This window comes from Chrysochloris asiatica, unplaced genomic scaffold (assembly GCF_000296735.1).
Source record: "Chrysochloris asiatica unplaced genomic scaffold, ChrAsi1.0 scaffold00022, whole genome shotgun sequence".
NCBI lineage: Eukaryota > Metazoa > Chordata > Mammalia > Afrosoricida > Chrysochloridae > Chrysochloris > Chrysochloris asiatica.
In genome coordinates, this window is record NW_006408540.1 from 13,751,331 (window position 1) to 13,767,493 (window position 16,163).

The 16,163-nt window shown below is 40.5% G+C and overlaps 1 protein-coding gene across 1 annotated transcript in view; it reads right to left on the bottom strand.

Moving 5' to 3' along the window:
• Positions 1–16,163, bottom strand: part of SUGT1 (SGT1, suppressor of G2 allele of SKP1 (S. cerevisiae)) — a 77,285-nt gene that overhangs the window by 59,983 nt on the left and 1,139 nt on the right. The window contains exon 3 of the mRNA XM_006837675.1: positions 280–370. Coding sequence (XP_006837738.1) covers positions 280–370 — 91 coding nt within the window. The remainder of the gene's footprint in view (positions 1–279; positions 371–16,163) is intronic.

Genomic DNA, 16,163 nt, shown 5'->3' on the forward strand with positions numbered 1-16,163 from the left:
CTATACACAGCAAAGGCTCCAGAAGAGGCCTATTTCACTGGGCAAGTTCTAGAACCCCTTTTAGGTATTCCAATCAGTTATAGGCTGAAGATGGGCTTACAAGCTTTCTGTAATCATGCTTCCCGACATTCCTTTCTATTCCACTCAAGTGACTATTTTACAACAGTAGACAAGGGAAACCAATATTCATAAGACAGTCAAGCATCTTAGTATGATTTCCCCTCTTCAGAGTATGACTCGATCCCTACAGACACAATATACTTTCATAAGAAAACTTACCACAGTAATTTCCAAGAAGAATGTGACAATAAGCTCTTTGGCAATAATACTGTGCATTGTCTGGTTTCTGTTCCAAAGCCTCAGTCAGCTCCTACAAATACAAATGTGACATCAGTAAATGTATATATTTTTTAAGCCACTGAATTCTAATTAAACATGGCTCTTAATCATATAACCTATTATCAAGAACTATTTGGAGGAAAGAAAGTAGAGAAACAAAATCAGGAGGTTTTCCTCATAAGAGAATCTCACCTTCTCAACCCCCTCCCCCCAATCCTCCACAATCTAATGTAATCTCTAAGTAAAGCACCTAGCAGTTCCCGGCCTATAGTAGGAACCCAGTAAATGGTAGTTATCATCACTCATTTACTCTGAAGAGTTTAATTCATTGACCATTATAGATTTTCTCCACTTAATAAAAGATGCCCAGAAAAAAATGTTCAAAGTATTGAAAATACCATGAAGTGCCAGAAGAACAAACAAATCTATCTTCAAAGAAGTATAGTCAGAATGCTCCTTAAAAGCAAGGACGATGAGACTTCATTTCCTGTACGCTGGACATGTTATCAGAGGGACCAGTCCCTAAAGAAGGACATCTACATAGTAAAGTGAAGGGTCTGTGAAAAGAGGAAGACGGTCAATGAGATGGATTGACAAAGTGGCAACAAAAATGGGTTCAAATGTAACAACTGTGAGGATGGTGTAAGGCAGTTTTCGTTCTGTTGTGCACAGGGTCACTATGAATCAGAACCAACTCAACACCACCCACCTAACAACAACAGAAAAAAATGTGCAGCTGTCCAATTAAAAACAAACAAAAACGCTTAAGTCTAGAACACAGAGAGATTAATAAAATAAACAACACATTGTGACAGTTAAGGTTTTGTGTCAGCTTCGCTGGGCCAGGATTCCTAGTGGTTTGGCAGTTAAGGTATATGAGATCTAATATAATGCAACCAACTCCATGATGAGATCTGCTATGGGCAGGCAATCAACTGAAAGGAAATTTCCTTGGAGGTGTGGCAAGCGTCCACTTTACTGGATACTCAGGCAAAACTTGCTTGCTTTGCTGGGTCTGGATACTGCACCTAGCTCATCATCCAACTTCCAGTTCTTTGGAGTTGAGCCAGTGGCCTTCTCTATTGTCTCCTGATCCTAGTCGTCCACAGCAGCTTGCTATTTCCTGTTCAACCTGCATGCCTGTTGTCTGCCCTGCTGATCTTGGGTCCATCAGCCCTTCAGCTACGTAAATCAGAAGCCTCTAGCCTGATACCTGACTCACAGACTTAGGATTTGCCCACATCTCCAACTATCTGAGCCATTTCCTTGATCTAAACCTCCTTTTATATATACATATATAAGCTTCAATAAGGGGCCTGGTGCCATGTTGGTTATGACCCACAAGGTCAGCAGTTCAAATCCACCAGCCACTCCTCAGGAGAAAACTAAGGTGTTCTGCTCTGATAAAGATTTTACAGCCTCAGAAATCCTATACAGGTTTTCTATGAGTCTGAAATGACTCGACAGCACACAAGAAGCTTTCTCGGTTTTGCTTCTTTAGAGAACCCAGCCTAAGACACACATAGTCAAGCCAACCAGTCAGTCTCCAATTCTGTCAGTGGCAGAGAATTACAAAAGATTACAGCATTCTGTTCAGAACACAGGTATTGTTACAGGTCATCCAATTTGTCCCAACTCATAGTAACCTGGCACACAACAGGAATGAACCATTGTGATTTATAGGGTTTTCATTGGCCAATTTTGGGAATTATATCAGCAGGTCATTCTTTCTAGTCTTTGTCTGGATGCTCTACTCAAACTTGTTCAGCATCACAGAATCAGGTGGTGACAGTGCTTGAGTACATGCTGGGAACTGAGCCTGGGTTTCCCACATGAAAGGCAAGAATTACCAATAGACCTCAACTGCTCACTATCTCATAGGTGGTTGTTGCTCTTGCTGTTGGGTGCCATAGATTTGGTACCAACTCACAGCAATCTTATGCACAACAGAACAAAAAAAACTGCCTGGTTCTGCACCAATCTCACAATGGTTGCTACATTTGAGCCCACTGCTGCTGCCACTGTGACAATCCATCTCACTGGGGGGTCTTCCTCTTTTGCACTGACCCCACCTTACTAAGCATGATGTCTTTTTCTCCAGGGGCAGGTTCCTCCTGAGAACATGTCTAAAATATGAGACACAAAGTCTGGCCATCCTGGCTTCTAAGGAGCATTCTGGTTGTACTTCTTCCAACACAGATTTTTTTGTTCTTCTGGTAGTCCATGGTACTTTTAATATTTCCCTCCAACACCTTAACTCCAATGTATTAATTTTAAGGTCTTCTTTATGCATTGTCCAACTTTCACATGCATATGTGGCTACTGAAAATACCAAGACCTGGGGCAGGTGCACCTTAGTCCTCAAACTGTTATCTGTGTTCTTGAACACTTTAAAAAGGTCATGTACACAGACTGCTTAATGCAATACATCATTTGATTTCTTGACTTCTGCTTCCATTAGTGTTGATGGTTGATTTGAGCAAAATGAAGTTTTGACAACTTCGATCTTTTCTCCATTTATACTGATGTTATTTATTGGTCCAGTGGTGAGGATTTTAGTGTTCTTTACATTGAAGTGCATCTCATACTGAAGGCTGTGGTCTTTGATCTTCATCAGTAAGTAATTTAAGTCCTCTTCGCTTTCAGCAAGCAAGGTTGTATCATCTGCATGTATATTGCAGGTTGTTAGTGAGTCTTCCTCCAATCCCGATCTCACATTCTTATTCATATAATCTAACTTTTCATAAGTAACTAGTAACTACTATCAAGTAATCAAAACTTAAACTTTCGTTACTCTGGCACTCTGAAGTTTACACGTGGTAGCTAGAACAATAATGATTTAAGAAGAGACAACACAATTAGTGATGTCAAGGGCAAGTGCAGATAAGCAAGAACACTACTCACTACCCACACACCATAGGGATTTGGTTGCTTTCTCACAAAGCAATGTATACCATATTTTATAATATAGATTCAAGATATACCTAGAATCCAAACCACTTTTGACCATCGTTACCCCTATCACCCTGATCCTAGCAGTAAAGTTAAGTCAGATCTTATTACTACGTCTCTGCTCAAAACTCTCTAATACCTTCCCATTTCACACAGAGCAAATGCCTGAGTCCTTCCAATGACCTAACAAGGCCCCCTTGTGACCCCTTGCTATCTCTCTGAGATCTCATAATTCTCCCCTTGCTCCATGTTAGCCACAATGGTCTCCTTGTTGTTCCTCAAACACCTCAGGATTCTGCATGGCTCTTACCTCTCACTAGAATGTTATTCCCCCACATGTGTGCAGAAATCATTCTCTCACTTCCTAGTTAGTGACAAAACTGTGCAAGAGACTGGATTCAAATTTGATTCCAAAGCGGCTTTGGAGCTAAATCACAACACTGTCTCCTGATCACATTTATTCATTCCAAGTTTCTCTTAAATTCCATCTTATACTTGCATTCATATATTTTTAAATACTTTCTACTACTAAAATTAAACAATGCTATCTTGCACCAAACTCTCAAAACAAGTTTGAGTATAGCTGATAATTTCTTACATATTGATTTAAACATATGCTCAAATCAAACTTTTAACCCCTCCTCAGCAAGAAAATAGAGATATTATGGGTCAAAAAGATTATAGACTACTATGGGCATCTAAATTATTAAATTAAAACAGTCTATCTAAATATATAGTATGTAACAGAAACAGACTAAATATTGGGGGTACTAAGATAAATATTCCTTTTCTTAATGAGTCCAGGAAAAGCTTCTAAGTCTCAAACATCAAATCTTCAAAGAACTTATTAAAACACAATCCAACTGTTGATTCAGGAGGGCCCAGAATTCCTAACCCACTGGCACTGAGTCAATTCTGCTTGATAGCCATCTGATACAGGGTTTCCGATAACTTCCAATCTTTTATGGGAGCAGACAGCCTTATCTTTCTCCAGCAAGTTATGGTTAAAGAAACGAAGAAACTTACTTTTTTTTAAAAAGTTACCCAAACTACTGAGCATAAACTTAAAAACAACAGTGAGTCTGCTATGGAATCCTGGTGTGGCACTATAGAATAAACATTGGACTGGTAGCTCCAAGGTCAGCAGTTCCAACCAACCAGCTGTTCTCAGAAACCCTACACAGGATTGCTAAGAGTTGGAACCCATTTGATGACACACAACAACATGGGGATTGTATTCTACAAGCAGAGATGGCTCGACCTCTGTGTCCCATGGAGACCTGGTTGATGGCACTTTTTCCGTGAACATCTGGTCCTCAGGAAGCCAGGAGCTTGTAACCCAAGCTCACAAGGTCCAGGGTGTGCATATGACTGGGTTTGCATCATTACTGGGCTGATTCAGTCTATCCTGCAAGTCAGAGCATGACATGAACAAACTAGCCCACTAAAATTCTTAAAAGGATAAGCAAGAGCAATGTTGTCAGACCTAACTTTTACTATTGGATAGTTTCACAGTACCAAACAGCAAAGACAAAATAAGTGGAACCTCATAAAAATTTAAAACTTCTGTTCATCAAAAGATTTTACCAAAAAAGTGAAAAGACAAGCTACAGACTGAGACAGTATCTTCAGAAACCATACATCCGACAAGAATCTAATAATCAATATATGTAAAACTGATAACAAAAGACAACCCAATCAGAAAAGGGCAAAGGATTTGAATAGACATTTCACCAAAGTGGGCATTCAAGCAGCCTCCCAAGCACATAAAAAAATTACTCACATTATTAGCCATCAGAGAGATGCAAATCAAAACCACAATGAGATACTATTTCATTCCCACTAAGAATGGCTAAGATAAAGAGGGGAAAAAAATACAGAAAACATCAAATGTTGGCAAGGATGTGGGCAAACTGGAACCCTTATCCATTGCTGGTGGAAATGCAAAATAGTACAGACACTGGGAAAAACACTTCGGCAGTTTCACAAAAGCCTAAAAACAGAACAGTCATTGTTGTTCCTATTGTTAAGTTGGTTCTAAGTCATAGTGAGAGACCCTGTGTAGGATTTCCCTGGAGCGGCTGATGGGTTTGAACTGCAGACCTTGTGGTTCGCAATCCAGTGCTGATGCTACAGTGCCAAGTCAGGAGTCCAGAACAAATCATATAACCTAGTAATTCTACTCTTAGTCATACAGCTAAAAGACTTGAAAGCAGAGACTCAAAGAGACTTTACACCAATGTTCACTGCAACACAATTTACAATAGTCAAAAGGTAGAGACAACCTAAATGCCTAACAATAGATGAATGGATAGACAAAGTGTATATAGGAATACTCCTTAGCCAATCAGAGAAATGAAGTCCTGACACATGACACATGATAGATGGAACTTGATATTATGGGAACGAAAGAAGCCAACTACAAATAGTCATGTATATAAAAAGACAAGAAAAGGCAAATGTATAGAGAATAGTTTATTAGTGGTTTCCAGAAGTGGAAGGGGAGGGGAAAGTGGAGTTAACAGCGATGGAAAAAGAACATTAATGAATAGAGTTGCAGTCAGTTACTACACCTACTGTCAGTAAAGTTGTACACCTATAAAACGTTGAACTGGCAAGAGTTGTGACAGATATATTTACTACAAGTGCATGAAACCTGGAAACATCCTTCGTTCTAGTCCATCTTCCCAGAGTCACTAATAACCCCTTCTTACTAAATCCAATTGATTTCTGCCTTACTTGATCTTTTTATGATCTGACAACAAGGAGCAGGCCTTTCAATCTGCTATTCTGACAGCTGATTTTTTTTCCCTAGGGTTAGTACTTAAGATACTGACCTTTTAAGCATCAATCTTTGAATGACCTCTTTAGTACCCAGGGTTGAGTCTCAAGTCTATATTGAGTCTAGATAGTGTTCTGGAGCAACAGCCCTAAAAGGCTAGTTTTCTACTAAATTTCTCCTGGCATGGCCTAGAAGCAACCCATACGCAACATTCCAATTTTAAAAGACATATTCCCTCCTCAAACCTTTTCCCAACCTGACCACTATCTTCTAAGTGCTATCATCTTAAGTGCGGTTTCAATGAGTAGGACCAACTTCCAACACATTGCGCAGACCAGAATCACAATTATCCCACTGTCACCAACCCCAGTGCACTTTACATTAAGTAAGTCCCCTCCAGGCCCTAGATTCAGAAAATCATCTTTTACTTGGACTGAACCACTATCATCCTGTCTTGAGCCTCCTACAATCCATTATCCACTGCTTTTAAAGTGGGTTTTCAAACATGCAATTTATATTGTTTCATTTCCAGCCTGCAAATTCTTCACTTTCCATGCCAATATGATAAAATTGAAAACCCATGCCACAATTTAATGTCTTGGATAGCCCAGATTCTACTTCTCTAGGCTTTATCTCCCAGCACTTGTCTTCTCATATTTTATGATCTGACACTACTAAACAACTCATGCTGTTACTAAGTTCTGTAAAGTCGGTTCTGACTCATACCAACCCTGTATAGGGTTTCTGAGGAGCCGCTGATGGGTTTGAACCACCAAACTTGTGACTAGAAGTCCAGTGCTTATCCTACAGCACCACACTACGACTCCCAACAACTCATATCATCCCCAAATGGTAATTATAGAGTCTTTACTATTTTCCTGGAGTTAGACTCATTAACAACCTGCGATATGCAGATGATACAACCTTGCTTGCTGAAAGTGAAGAGGACTTGAAACATTTACTTATGAAAATCAAAGAGTACAGCCTTCGATATGGATTGCATCTCAGTATCAAGAAAACAAAAATCCTCACCACTGGATCAATAAACAACATTCTTATCAATGGAGAAAAGATTGAAGTTGTCAAGGACTTCATTCTTCTTGGATCAACTATCAACACTCGCGGAAGCAGCATTCAAGAGATCAGACGACATACTGCATTGGGCAAATCCGCTGCACAGGAACTTTTTAAAGTATTGAAGAGCAGACATGTCAGCTTGAGGACTAAGGTGCACCTGACCCAAACCATGGTATTTTAAATAACCTCATATGGATGCGAAAGCTGGTCAGTGAATAAGGAAGATCATAGAAGAATTGATGCCTTTGAGTTGTGGTGTTGGAGGAGAATACTGAAAGTGCCATGGACTGCCAAAAGAACCAACAGATCTGTTTTGGAAGAAGTACAGCCAGAGTGCACCTTGGAGGCCAAGATGGCTAAGCTCCGTCTCTCATACTTTGGACATATTGTCCGGAGGAAACAGTCGCTGGAGAAGGATGTCATGCTGGGTAAGGTGGAGGGTCAGAGAAAGAGAGGAAGATCCCTAACGAGATGGATTGGCTAAGTGGCATCACTGATGGCGTCAAGTGTGGCAGCGGTAGTGAGGTTGGCCCAGGATCGGACATTGTTTCGTTCTGCTGTGCATGGGGTCGCTATGAGTGGGTTCCGACTCGATGGCACCTGACAACAACAACAAGCACTGTTCTGAGCACACAACACAAAAGGACCTCATTTATCTTCAACATTTACCATGTGAAATCTGATTTGGAGGTGACAGGAACTTTCTGAAACCACACAGCTAGCATGAAACTGGTATTCACACACAACTTGTCTGACTTGAGCCTGCATTTAGTCACTACCTGCTGACAATCAATTCTGACTCACAGCAACCCTACAGAAGAGTATAGAATTGCACCCATAGGGTTTTCAAGACTATAAGAAGTCCTGGTGGCACAAGATCGGCGGTTCAAAACTCACCAGCAGATCTGAGGGATACTGATGAGACTCTCTGCTCCCATAAAGCTTTAAGTAGTCTCAAAACACTATAAACAGTCGTTGAGTTTAGAATCAACTGATGGCAATGGGTTTGGTTTGGCAAATCTTTACAAAAGCAAGACTGCCACATCCTCTGTCCACAGATCAGCTTAATGGGTTCAAACCACCAACTTTTTGGTTAGCTTTTGTTGTTGTTATGTGCCATCGGGTCGGTTCCAACCCATAGCAACCCTGAGCAGGGTTTCCGAGGCTGTAAATCTTTACAGGAGCAGAAAGCCTCATCTTTCTCCCGCGGAGCAGCTGGTAGTTTCGAACTGATGACCTTGCGGTTCACAGCCCGATTCGTAACCACTAGGCTACTAGAGCTCCTTTTTGGTTAGCAGTGAAGTGCTTTAAACCCTATGCCAGCAGAGCTCCTTAGTTATACATATTGGGCTTCAAAAAAGTCATAATCTACATCTACGTTTCCTCTCTCTAACCTTCACTCGTCACTCTAAATCAAGGGTTGTTGCTGTTGCTAAGTGCCGTGGAGTCGTTTCCAACGCATAGCAACCCTGTAAAGGGTTTCCGAGGAGCAGCTGGTGAGCTTGAACTGCCAACCTTGCATTCAAAGCAACTTTGCAGTCCAGCGCATTAATGCACAGCGCCACACTACGAGTCCAAATCAAGGGTTTTGTTGTTAAGTGCCATCGAGTCAGTTCCGACCTATACATAGGGACCCTGTATAGGGTTTCCAAGGAGTGACTAGTGAGCTTGAACTGCTGACCTTGCAATTCAAACAGCTTTGCAGTCTGGCGGGTGGGGAACCTTTATTCTGCCAAGGACCATTTAGATATTTTTAACATTCAAAGGCCACACAAAATTATCCACTTAAAAATTAGCCTACTATATTTTGTCAAACATTTAATTAACTCACCCCTAATGTGATGGCTAAGGAGCTCTGGTAGCATAGTGATTACGAATTGGGCTGCTAACCTGACGGTTGGCAGTTTGATACTACCAGGGGTTCTGCGGGAGAAAGATGAGGCGGCTTTCTGCTCCTGTAAAGATTTACAGCCTCAGAAACCCTGTGCAGGGTCACTATGAATCGGAACAGACTCTACGGTACTTAACAACAACAACGTGATGGCTGGAGTCCTGGTGTGGCGCTGTGGGTTAATACACTGGACTGCAAAGTTGGTTTGAACTACAAGATCGGAGGTTCAAGCTCACCAGCTGCTTCTCGGAAACCTTATACAGGGTCACTATGGGTCGGAACTGACTGCATGGCACTTAACAACAACAATGTGATGGCTGGAATTGTGGTTGCCTTGGCAGGCCCAGACCAAGTGATTTCATTCCCACCCCTGTTTTAAACTGTGGACTCCTCAGTAAGAATTTTTTACTCCCCATCCCCTCCAATCAAGTTAATAGGGTTTCTAAGAACATAAATCTTTCTGAAAGCAGACAGCGTCATTGCTGTCCTGAGAGGCGTGGTTGGTGAGTTTGAACAGCCGACTTTGCAGTTAGCAGTCCATTTCTTACCCTACAGCTCCACCAGGGCGCTGCCCTCTCCCAATTCTGTTATGTTCTCAGTACACTTTATACACAACCCCATTAGAGCAGTTATACTTTTAATATCTGTTGACTTATCTGAGTCTCTACTAGACCACAACCTCTTTTACTACACAGTCATTTCACATTTAGATGCCTGGCTCCCAACACAACATTTGCTATATTATTTGATTAAATAAAAGATATGAATCAACTTATGTAATCTATGCTTTCTCCTAACCGAATGGTCTTATATAAAAATAGACATCTTTTAAATTACACCACATCAAGTACCTTGAATTCTGATGTGGCTACTATTCAAGTAGGTCATGGGAAAATCCAGGGAGAAACTGACTCACTCATCTTCAAGATTCCAGGGCTATTTATTACCAATAACAAAAGTCTCAAAGTTTAAAAAAACAATTCCCTCTTATCACTGATGGTTCTTACAGTGATCATCCTTCCCACTCTTCCTTTCTGACTCAGGTCGGTGGTGGATGGTATCTGGGAACCACAGGAGAACAATGTTCTAGAGCTCGCTGTTCTACACAGTCAAGAACTCTGTGTCCTGAGACCTTCATTAGTCTTCCCCTGTCATTCAATCTGACTCTTGTTAACTCCATGTATCAGAGTAGAATCGTCCCATGGGGTTTTTTTTTCTTTTATAAATTAATTCTTGAAGAAAATTACATTGAATTTGTATAAAGTTCAGCTGTTTTAAGTCAGCAAGCTATGACAATGAAAAACAAGGATATTTGAAATTTTGGGGGTGGTAGCTTTATCTCCAAAACCGGAACCATTCACCGGGCTGATGAGTAAGATCTGAGAGTAGTCCAGCTACGAAAACAAGGCCAGATGATGCCTATGAACTACAGGTGATTTCAAAAATAAATCTCACACCCCCATTACCCAAGTTAACATGTGTCTACCCTCCAGCCAGTGGCCCACCAAAACCTGCCTGGTAATCATGAAAGAAGGTCTCTTTCAGTGTAGAAATCTTTTTTTTTTTTAAACTTCTTTACAATAATGGTCTTACACAATATTTGTCATTTTGTGGTTGACTTATTTCACTCAACATAATTACCTCCAGGTTCATCCGTGTTATAAGGTGCTTTACAGATTCATCACTGTTCTTTAATATTGCAAAGTATTCCATTGAGTGCATGTACCAAAGTTTGCTTATTCACCCTTCCATTGATGGGAACCTAGGTTGTTTCCATTGTTTTGCTATTGTGGCCAGTGCTGCAATAAACATGGGTGAGCATACATCTATTTGTGTCACAGCTCTTAATTTCTCTAGGATATATACCAACTAGAGAGACTGCTGAATTATGTGGCGCTGTAAGATAACACTGGACTGCTAAGTACAAGGTCAGCAGTTCAAGCCCATCAGCCACTCCTTTGAAACCCTATACAGGGCAAATATGAGTTAGAAGAGACTCAATGCACTTAACAACAACATAGTATTTCTAGTTCCAACTTTTTGAGGAAGTACCATACTAGTTTTCAACAGTGGTTACATCATTTTACAGGCCCATCAGCTTTCTCTCCAGACCGTTTTCTGTTTTTCTGAACTTTGCTATTAATGTTGGGGTGAGATGGTATCTCGTTGTTTTGATTCTCATCTCTCTAATGACTAATGATCTTAAGCATTTCTTCACATGTGCCTTGGCTGCCTGAATGTCTACTCTAGGGAAATGTCTGTTCATGTCCTCTGCCCATTTTTTTTAATGAATTGTCTTTTTCTTATATTTTCTATAGATTTTTTAGATTAGTTCCTTGTCTGATACTGGGTTTTCTAGGCTATGATCTAGGAAGAAACCCTAGTGGTACAATGTTAAGCACCCAACTGCTAAACAAAAGGTCAGTGGTTCAAACCCAGCACACACCCCACGAGAAAAAGATCTGCGTTCAGAAGATTACAGCACAGGAAACACTGAGACAGTTCTCTGTCCTATGGAGTCTCTATGAGCCAGAATTGACTCAACAGCACCAGCAACAACAATAATTTTTACAGGAGCAAATCATCAGCTCTTCCTCCTGTGAAGCTACCAGATGGGTTCGAACCACCAACCTTTCAGTTAGCAAACAACTGCTGAGCATAACTGTTGCACCATCAGTGCTCCATATTATGCCTGTAGATATCTCCATGATAGAGTACTTTAATTTCTTTAGTTCTCCATTTTCTCCTGTAAAATGGAAGGATAAGAAGTATTGAACCAGGTGAGTTCTATAGAGTTTCAATAAGTCTGGTTTGGGATCCAAGAATCTGCATTTCTAGTGAGTTTCCAAGTGCTGCTCCAGGAACCACCTGTGAAGGTAATTACATTACTAATGCTAACCACCTGCTTACCCTGTGTCATTTCACTTCCAGGAAGACAAAGAAGCTTTTATTTTTAAAAGTTTGTGGAAAAATGAAATTGAAAGAAAATGGAACTTTTCCACAAGTTTTATGAAGCCCTTTGAATACCCAGAAGAAAGGAGTACATGTGTTTATCAAAAAATACACGTTTATAGATATTCTCAGCAGCATACTCAGTGCCATCAAGTCAATTCCTACTCATAGTGACTTACAGGTCAGAGTAGGTTGGCTTCTTAGGGTTTCCGAGACTGTAAATCTTTATGGGTGCAAACAGCCTCCTCTCTCTCCACAGGACGTGTGGCTGGGGAGTTTGAATTGCTGACCTTTCAATTAGCAGTCCAATGTTTAAACCATAGTGCCACCAGCACTCCTTCACAGCAGCATTGTTGTTGGTATTGTTAAGTGCCGTCGAGTCGGTTCCAACTCACGGTAACCCTGTATAAGATTTCCTTGAAGCAGCTGCTGTGTTTGAACTGCCCACCTTAAGGTCCACATTCCAGTGCTGATCCTACAGTGCCACACCAGGAGTCCACAGCATAGCAACCAATAAACAGAAACAACCTAAATACGCATCATCAGAACAGAAAATTATACTATAGTCATACAACAATTTGCAAGCAGTCTGGGTTAAGTAACAGACAACTCCTACTTGTCCCTTCAATGCAAGGCTTTGAACTAGTTCTGTCATAGCCAATGAAGCAAAAGTGAAACAGACAGGAACTTTTTTACAATTGGGTGATTCGTCACGGAAGAGTAAAAACTGTGTCTGATGTGAGAGACTGGATTATTGGTAAACCTGTGGAGAGCCACACACATTCAAAGCTGTGTAGTTAGCTGTCATCTCTGAAGCCCGCTTTAATATTAGGTAAATCTGCTTTTACTCTGAAACTGAACCAACGCCTACTTGAAACAAGTTGTTTATCACAATCACCTGGAGTTGTTGCATGTGCAGCTTTTAAATCATTGTGATGGCTTCACTTTTCTTGCCCTAGAGGCTAAATATGAACTGCACCTGTTCCAACGGACCTCCAAATTCTCAGACACAGTTAAGAATAGATCTTGTTCAGAACCCAGGGACTGGCTTGTATGTACTACACAACCATAAAAAGAGCTGTTATTCAACATAACAATTAGGATGTATCTTACATAATGTTAAATGTAAAAGAAGTACCTACACTAATATACCAACTGTATAGGTCTGTTCACATAAAGTGAAAATGGTTAAGTTATGTAACTCAATCATTTTAGCAAAAGAGGGGGTCTGTGAGTCAGAACCTACTCAACAGCACTTAACAACAACAAAGGGAGTTATTGGTGGGGAAGGACTATGAGAGAGTCTTCTAGGTAAAAGTGTCTATATCTTGATCTAGATGTTGAAAACATTTACAGAAATTTACCAAGCTATAAAAAACTTGTGCATTTTACTATAGGTCAAAAGTCAGTATTTTTAAATAGCACAGCAAGATGCTTTGCCTGAAGCAACAGAGAAAAAAGGAGGACCAGAAAGAGGAGGAAGAAGTGGAATGTGTGCCTAACTGCTTCTGTGAACAACTGCCTCCTTGGGTCATGAGACTAGAAAAACCCAATGGTGCATGGCTACCTTTGTCAACATTTTAATCAAAGATTCTATATAAGAATCCTGATCAAAAGATGGGAAATGCACACCACAATTTCAAATTCTCACAGACTCCAGACTTTCTGGAGCCATGAAGACTGGAATGAATCCTTGCAACTTTGCCATGAAATGATCATTAAGCCGTGGAGTACTGGTGAGGCACTGTAGGATAAGCAAGGACTATAGTTCAAATCCACCAGCCACTCCTCTTAGAAACCCTATACAGGGTCATTATGAGTCAGAACCAACTCGATGGCACTAAACAACTACCACCATCGAACTGTAAATCAAAAATATTCCCTGAAGTCTATACTTAAAACCAAGCAATAGTTTATCGTAACTAGTTATAAAATATCAATCTTGCACATTATGCTCTTTTAAGATCTACATACGATCAAAATGATAATGGCAACTCCAAATATTAAAGCTGAACCTTAAGGGATAGTAAGTTTATTTTAACAAGAACAACTCAGAAAAGGAGAGAAAGAATGATTGCACCACTCAAAGAAAGTAATCAGGGTCACTGAATGGTGCATGCAGGAATGGTTTGCTGTATAAGGAGGCAGCTTCAAAAAGTTCATGAAATGACCTTGAGACCAGAAGAACTAAATGGAGCCCCAATACTACTATCAATTGCTTGGAAAGTGATCACATTAGAGAAGGTCCTGGATAGTGTTGGTGGAAAAGGTAGAACAAAACTCAAAATCATAAAAAAGACCAGGCTTACTGATCAGACAGAAAAGGGTAGAAACCATGAGACTTGGTCGCCCTTCAGGTCTAGAACTAAATTGTGCCTCAATTTTCAGTTAACCAATAGATAGTATATAGGCAGGACAACAGAACCAGTAAGGTATGCACAACTTGTTGTTGTTGTTAAGTGCCGTCGAGTAGTTTCCGACCCATAGCGACCCTGTATAGGGTTTCCAAGGAGAAGCTGGTGAGCTTGAACCACCGACCTTGCAGTTCAAACGACTTTGTAGTCTGGAGCATTAACTCACAGCGCCACACCAGGACTCCATATAGATTCCAAAAACTAATAGCTGTTGAACCAGAAACAGTGGCGATAAATTCTTAGTACCACTTGTAACTTTATTCCAATACTGATTCCAGAAGCCTCCGTGTGAAACATTACAAAACAACAGATTAATCAATCACCCAATTTCAACTTGTATTAACTGGTCTTCCTTGTAAGCACTAATATCGCAGACAACTTCAAGATAGATTTTGAAATGCTCTCTTTGACAATGAATACAATACCATTCCCTTTATACCATAGACTGCCAAAAGAAAAAAACTAATGTTTTAGAATTGCAGCCACAATGGTCTTAGAGGCAAGGATGGTGAGACACTGTCTCAAGTACTTTGTACATGTCCCTGGAAAAGGACATCATGCTTGGTAAAATGGAGGATCAGCAAAAAAGAAGACCCTCAACCAAATGAAGTGACATAGTGGCTGCATAAATGTATTCAAACAAAACTGTGAGGATGGTGCAGGACTGGGCAAGGTTTTGTTCTGTTGGTCATAAGGTCATTAAGTCAGAAATGACTAGATGGCACCACATCCAATGATACAGCAGGTCTTTACATGGATATCCAAACAATCCTTGACCTAAGTGGCCCTAAGGGCCTAGCACCTGGATTTCTCTACAATCTCATCTGCAAGTCTTTCATTCCACTGTTGCAATGGGCTTTCTTGCTATTCCTTACACGCACCAACTTCATTTCTACCTGAAGATGTTTGCATTGGTTGTTCTTCGTGCCTGGAATGCTCTTTTCCTACAGCTTTCAAAATCACTCCCACATTCCTTCAATCTCTGCTCAAATCTCACCTCCTCAAATGGTAAATTTCTTTTAGAAGTCAAAGCTAAGAAGGAAGCTTTCCTGCCTCAAAGTACTAACCTTATTATGTTACTTTACAGTAATATAGCAGGATTTCTTTTGGCTGTGAAGGTAAGAAACATCAGGCTAACTCTTGTTAGCCTTAACTTGGGTTCTTTTTATTGTTTAATTCTTGTTCCTTTACAGCTTGTTTTGCATTGCACACACAGTTGCTTTGTTAGCAAATGTGCACACAATAGCACAACCCTCCAAATAAATCTGATGTATTAAAAAAAAAAAAAAGAGTGACAGGGTGTATAGACTGAACTGAGTTGGACTCCCCACTCTCATACCTGTGGATGTAATCCTATTTGTATATACTGTTTTGTTCTATTACAGATCAGCATAGGGTTTCTCCTAAACCTAATCACTTAAGTTATAACTGGGGCTACAGAACCTGAGGAACCCTAGTGGCGCCATGGTTTAAGAGCTCAGATGCTAACAGAAAGGTCAGGGTTAGAACCAAGTAACACCTATGCAGAAAAAAAGATGGGGCCTGTAATTATTCACAGCTGTGGAAACTCTGAGGCAGGTTCTACTCTGTCCTGTGGTGTCTCTATGAGTTGAATGGAGTCGACTAAACAGCAAAGAGTACATAAACTGAGAAAATGATCCTCTCCCAGAGCTGAGAGAACGTCTTTCCCTGTAACTAGTGCCCTGAACCCGGAATTCTGGCAGTTCAAGCTCACCAGCTGCTCCTCGGAAACCCT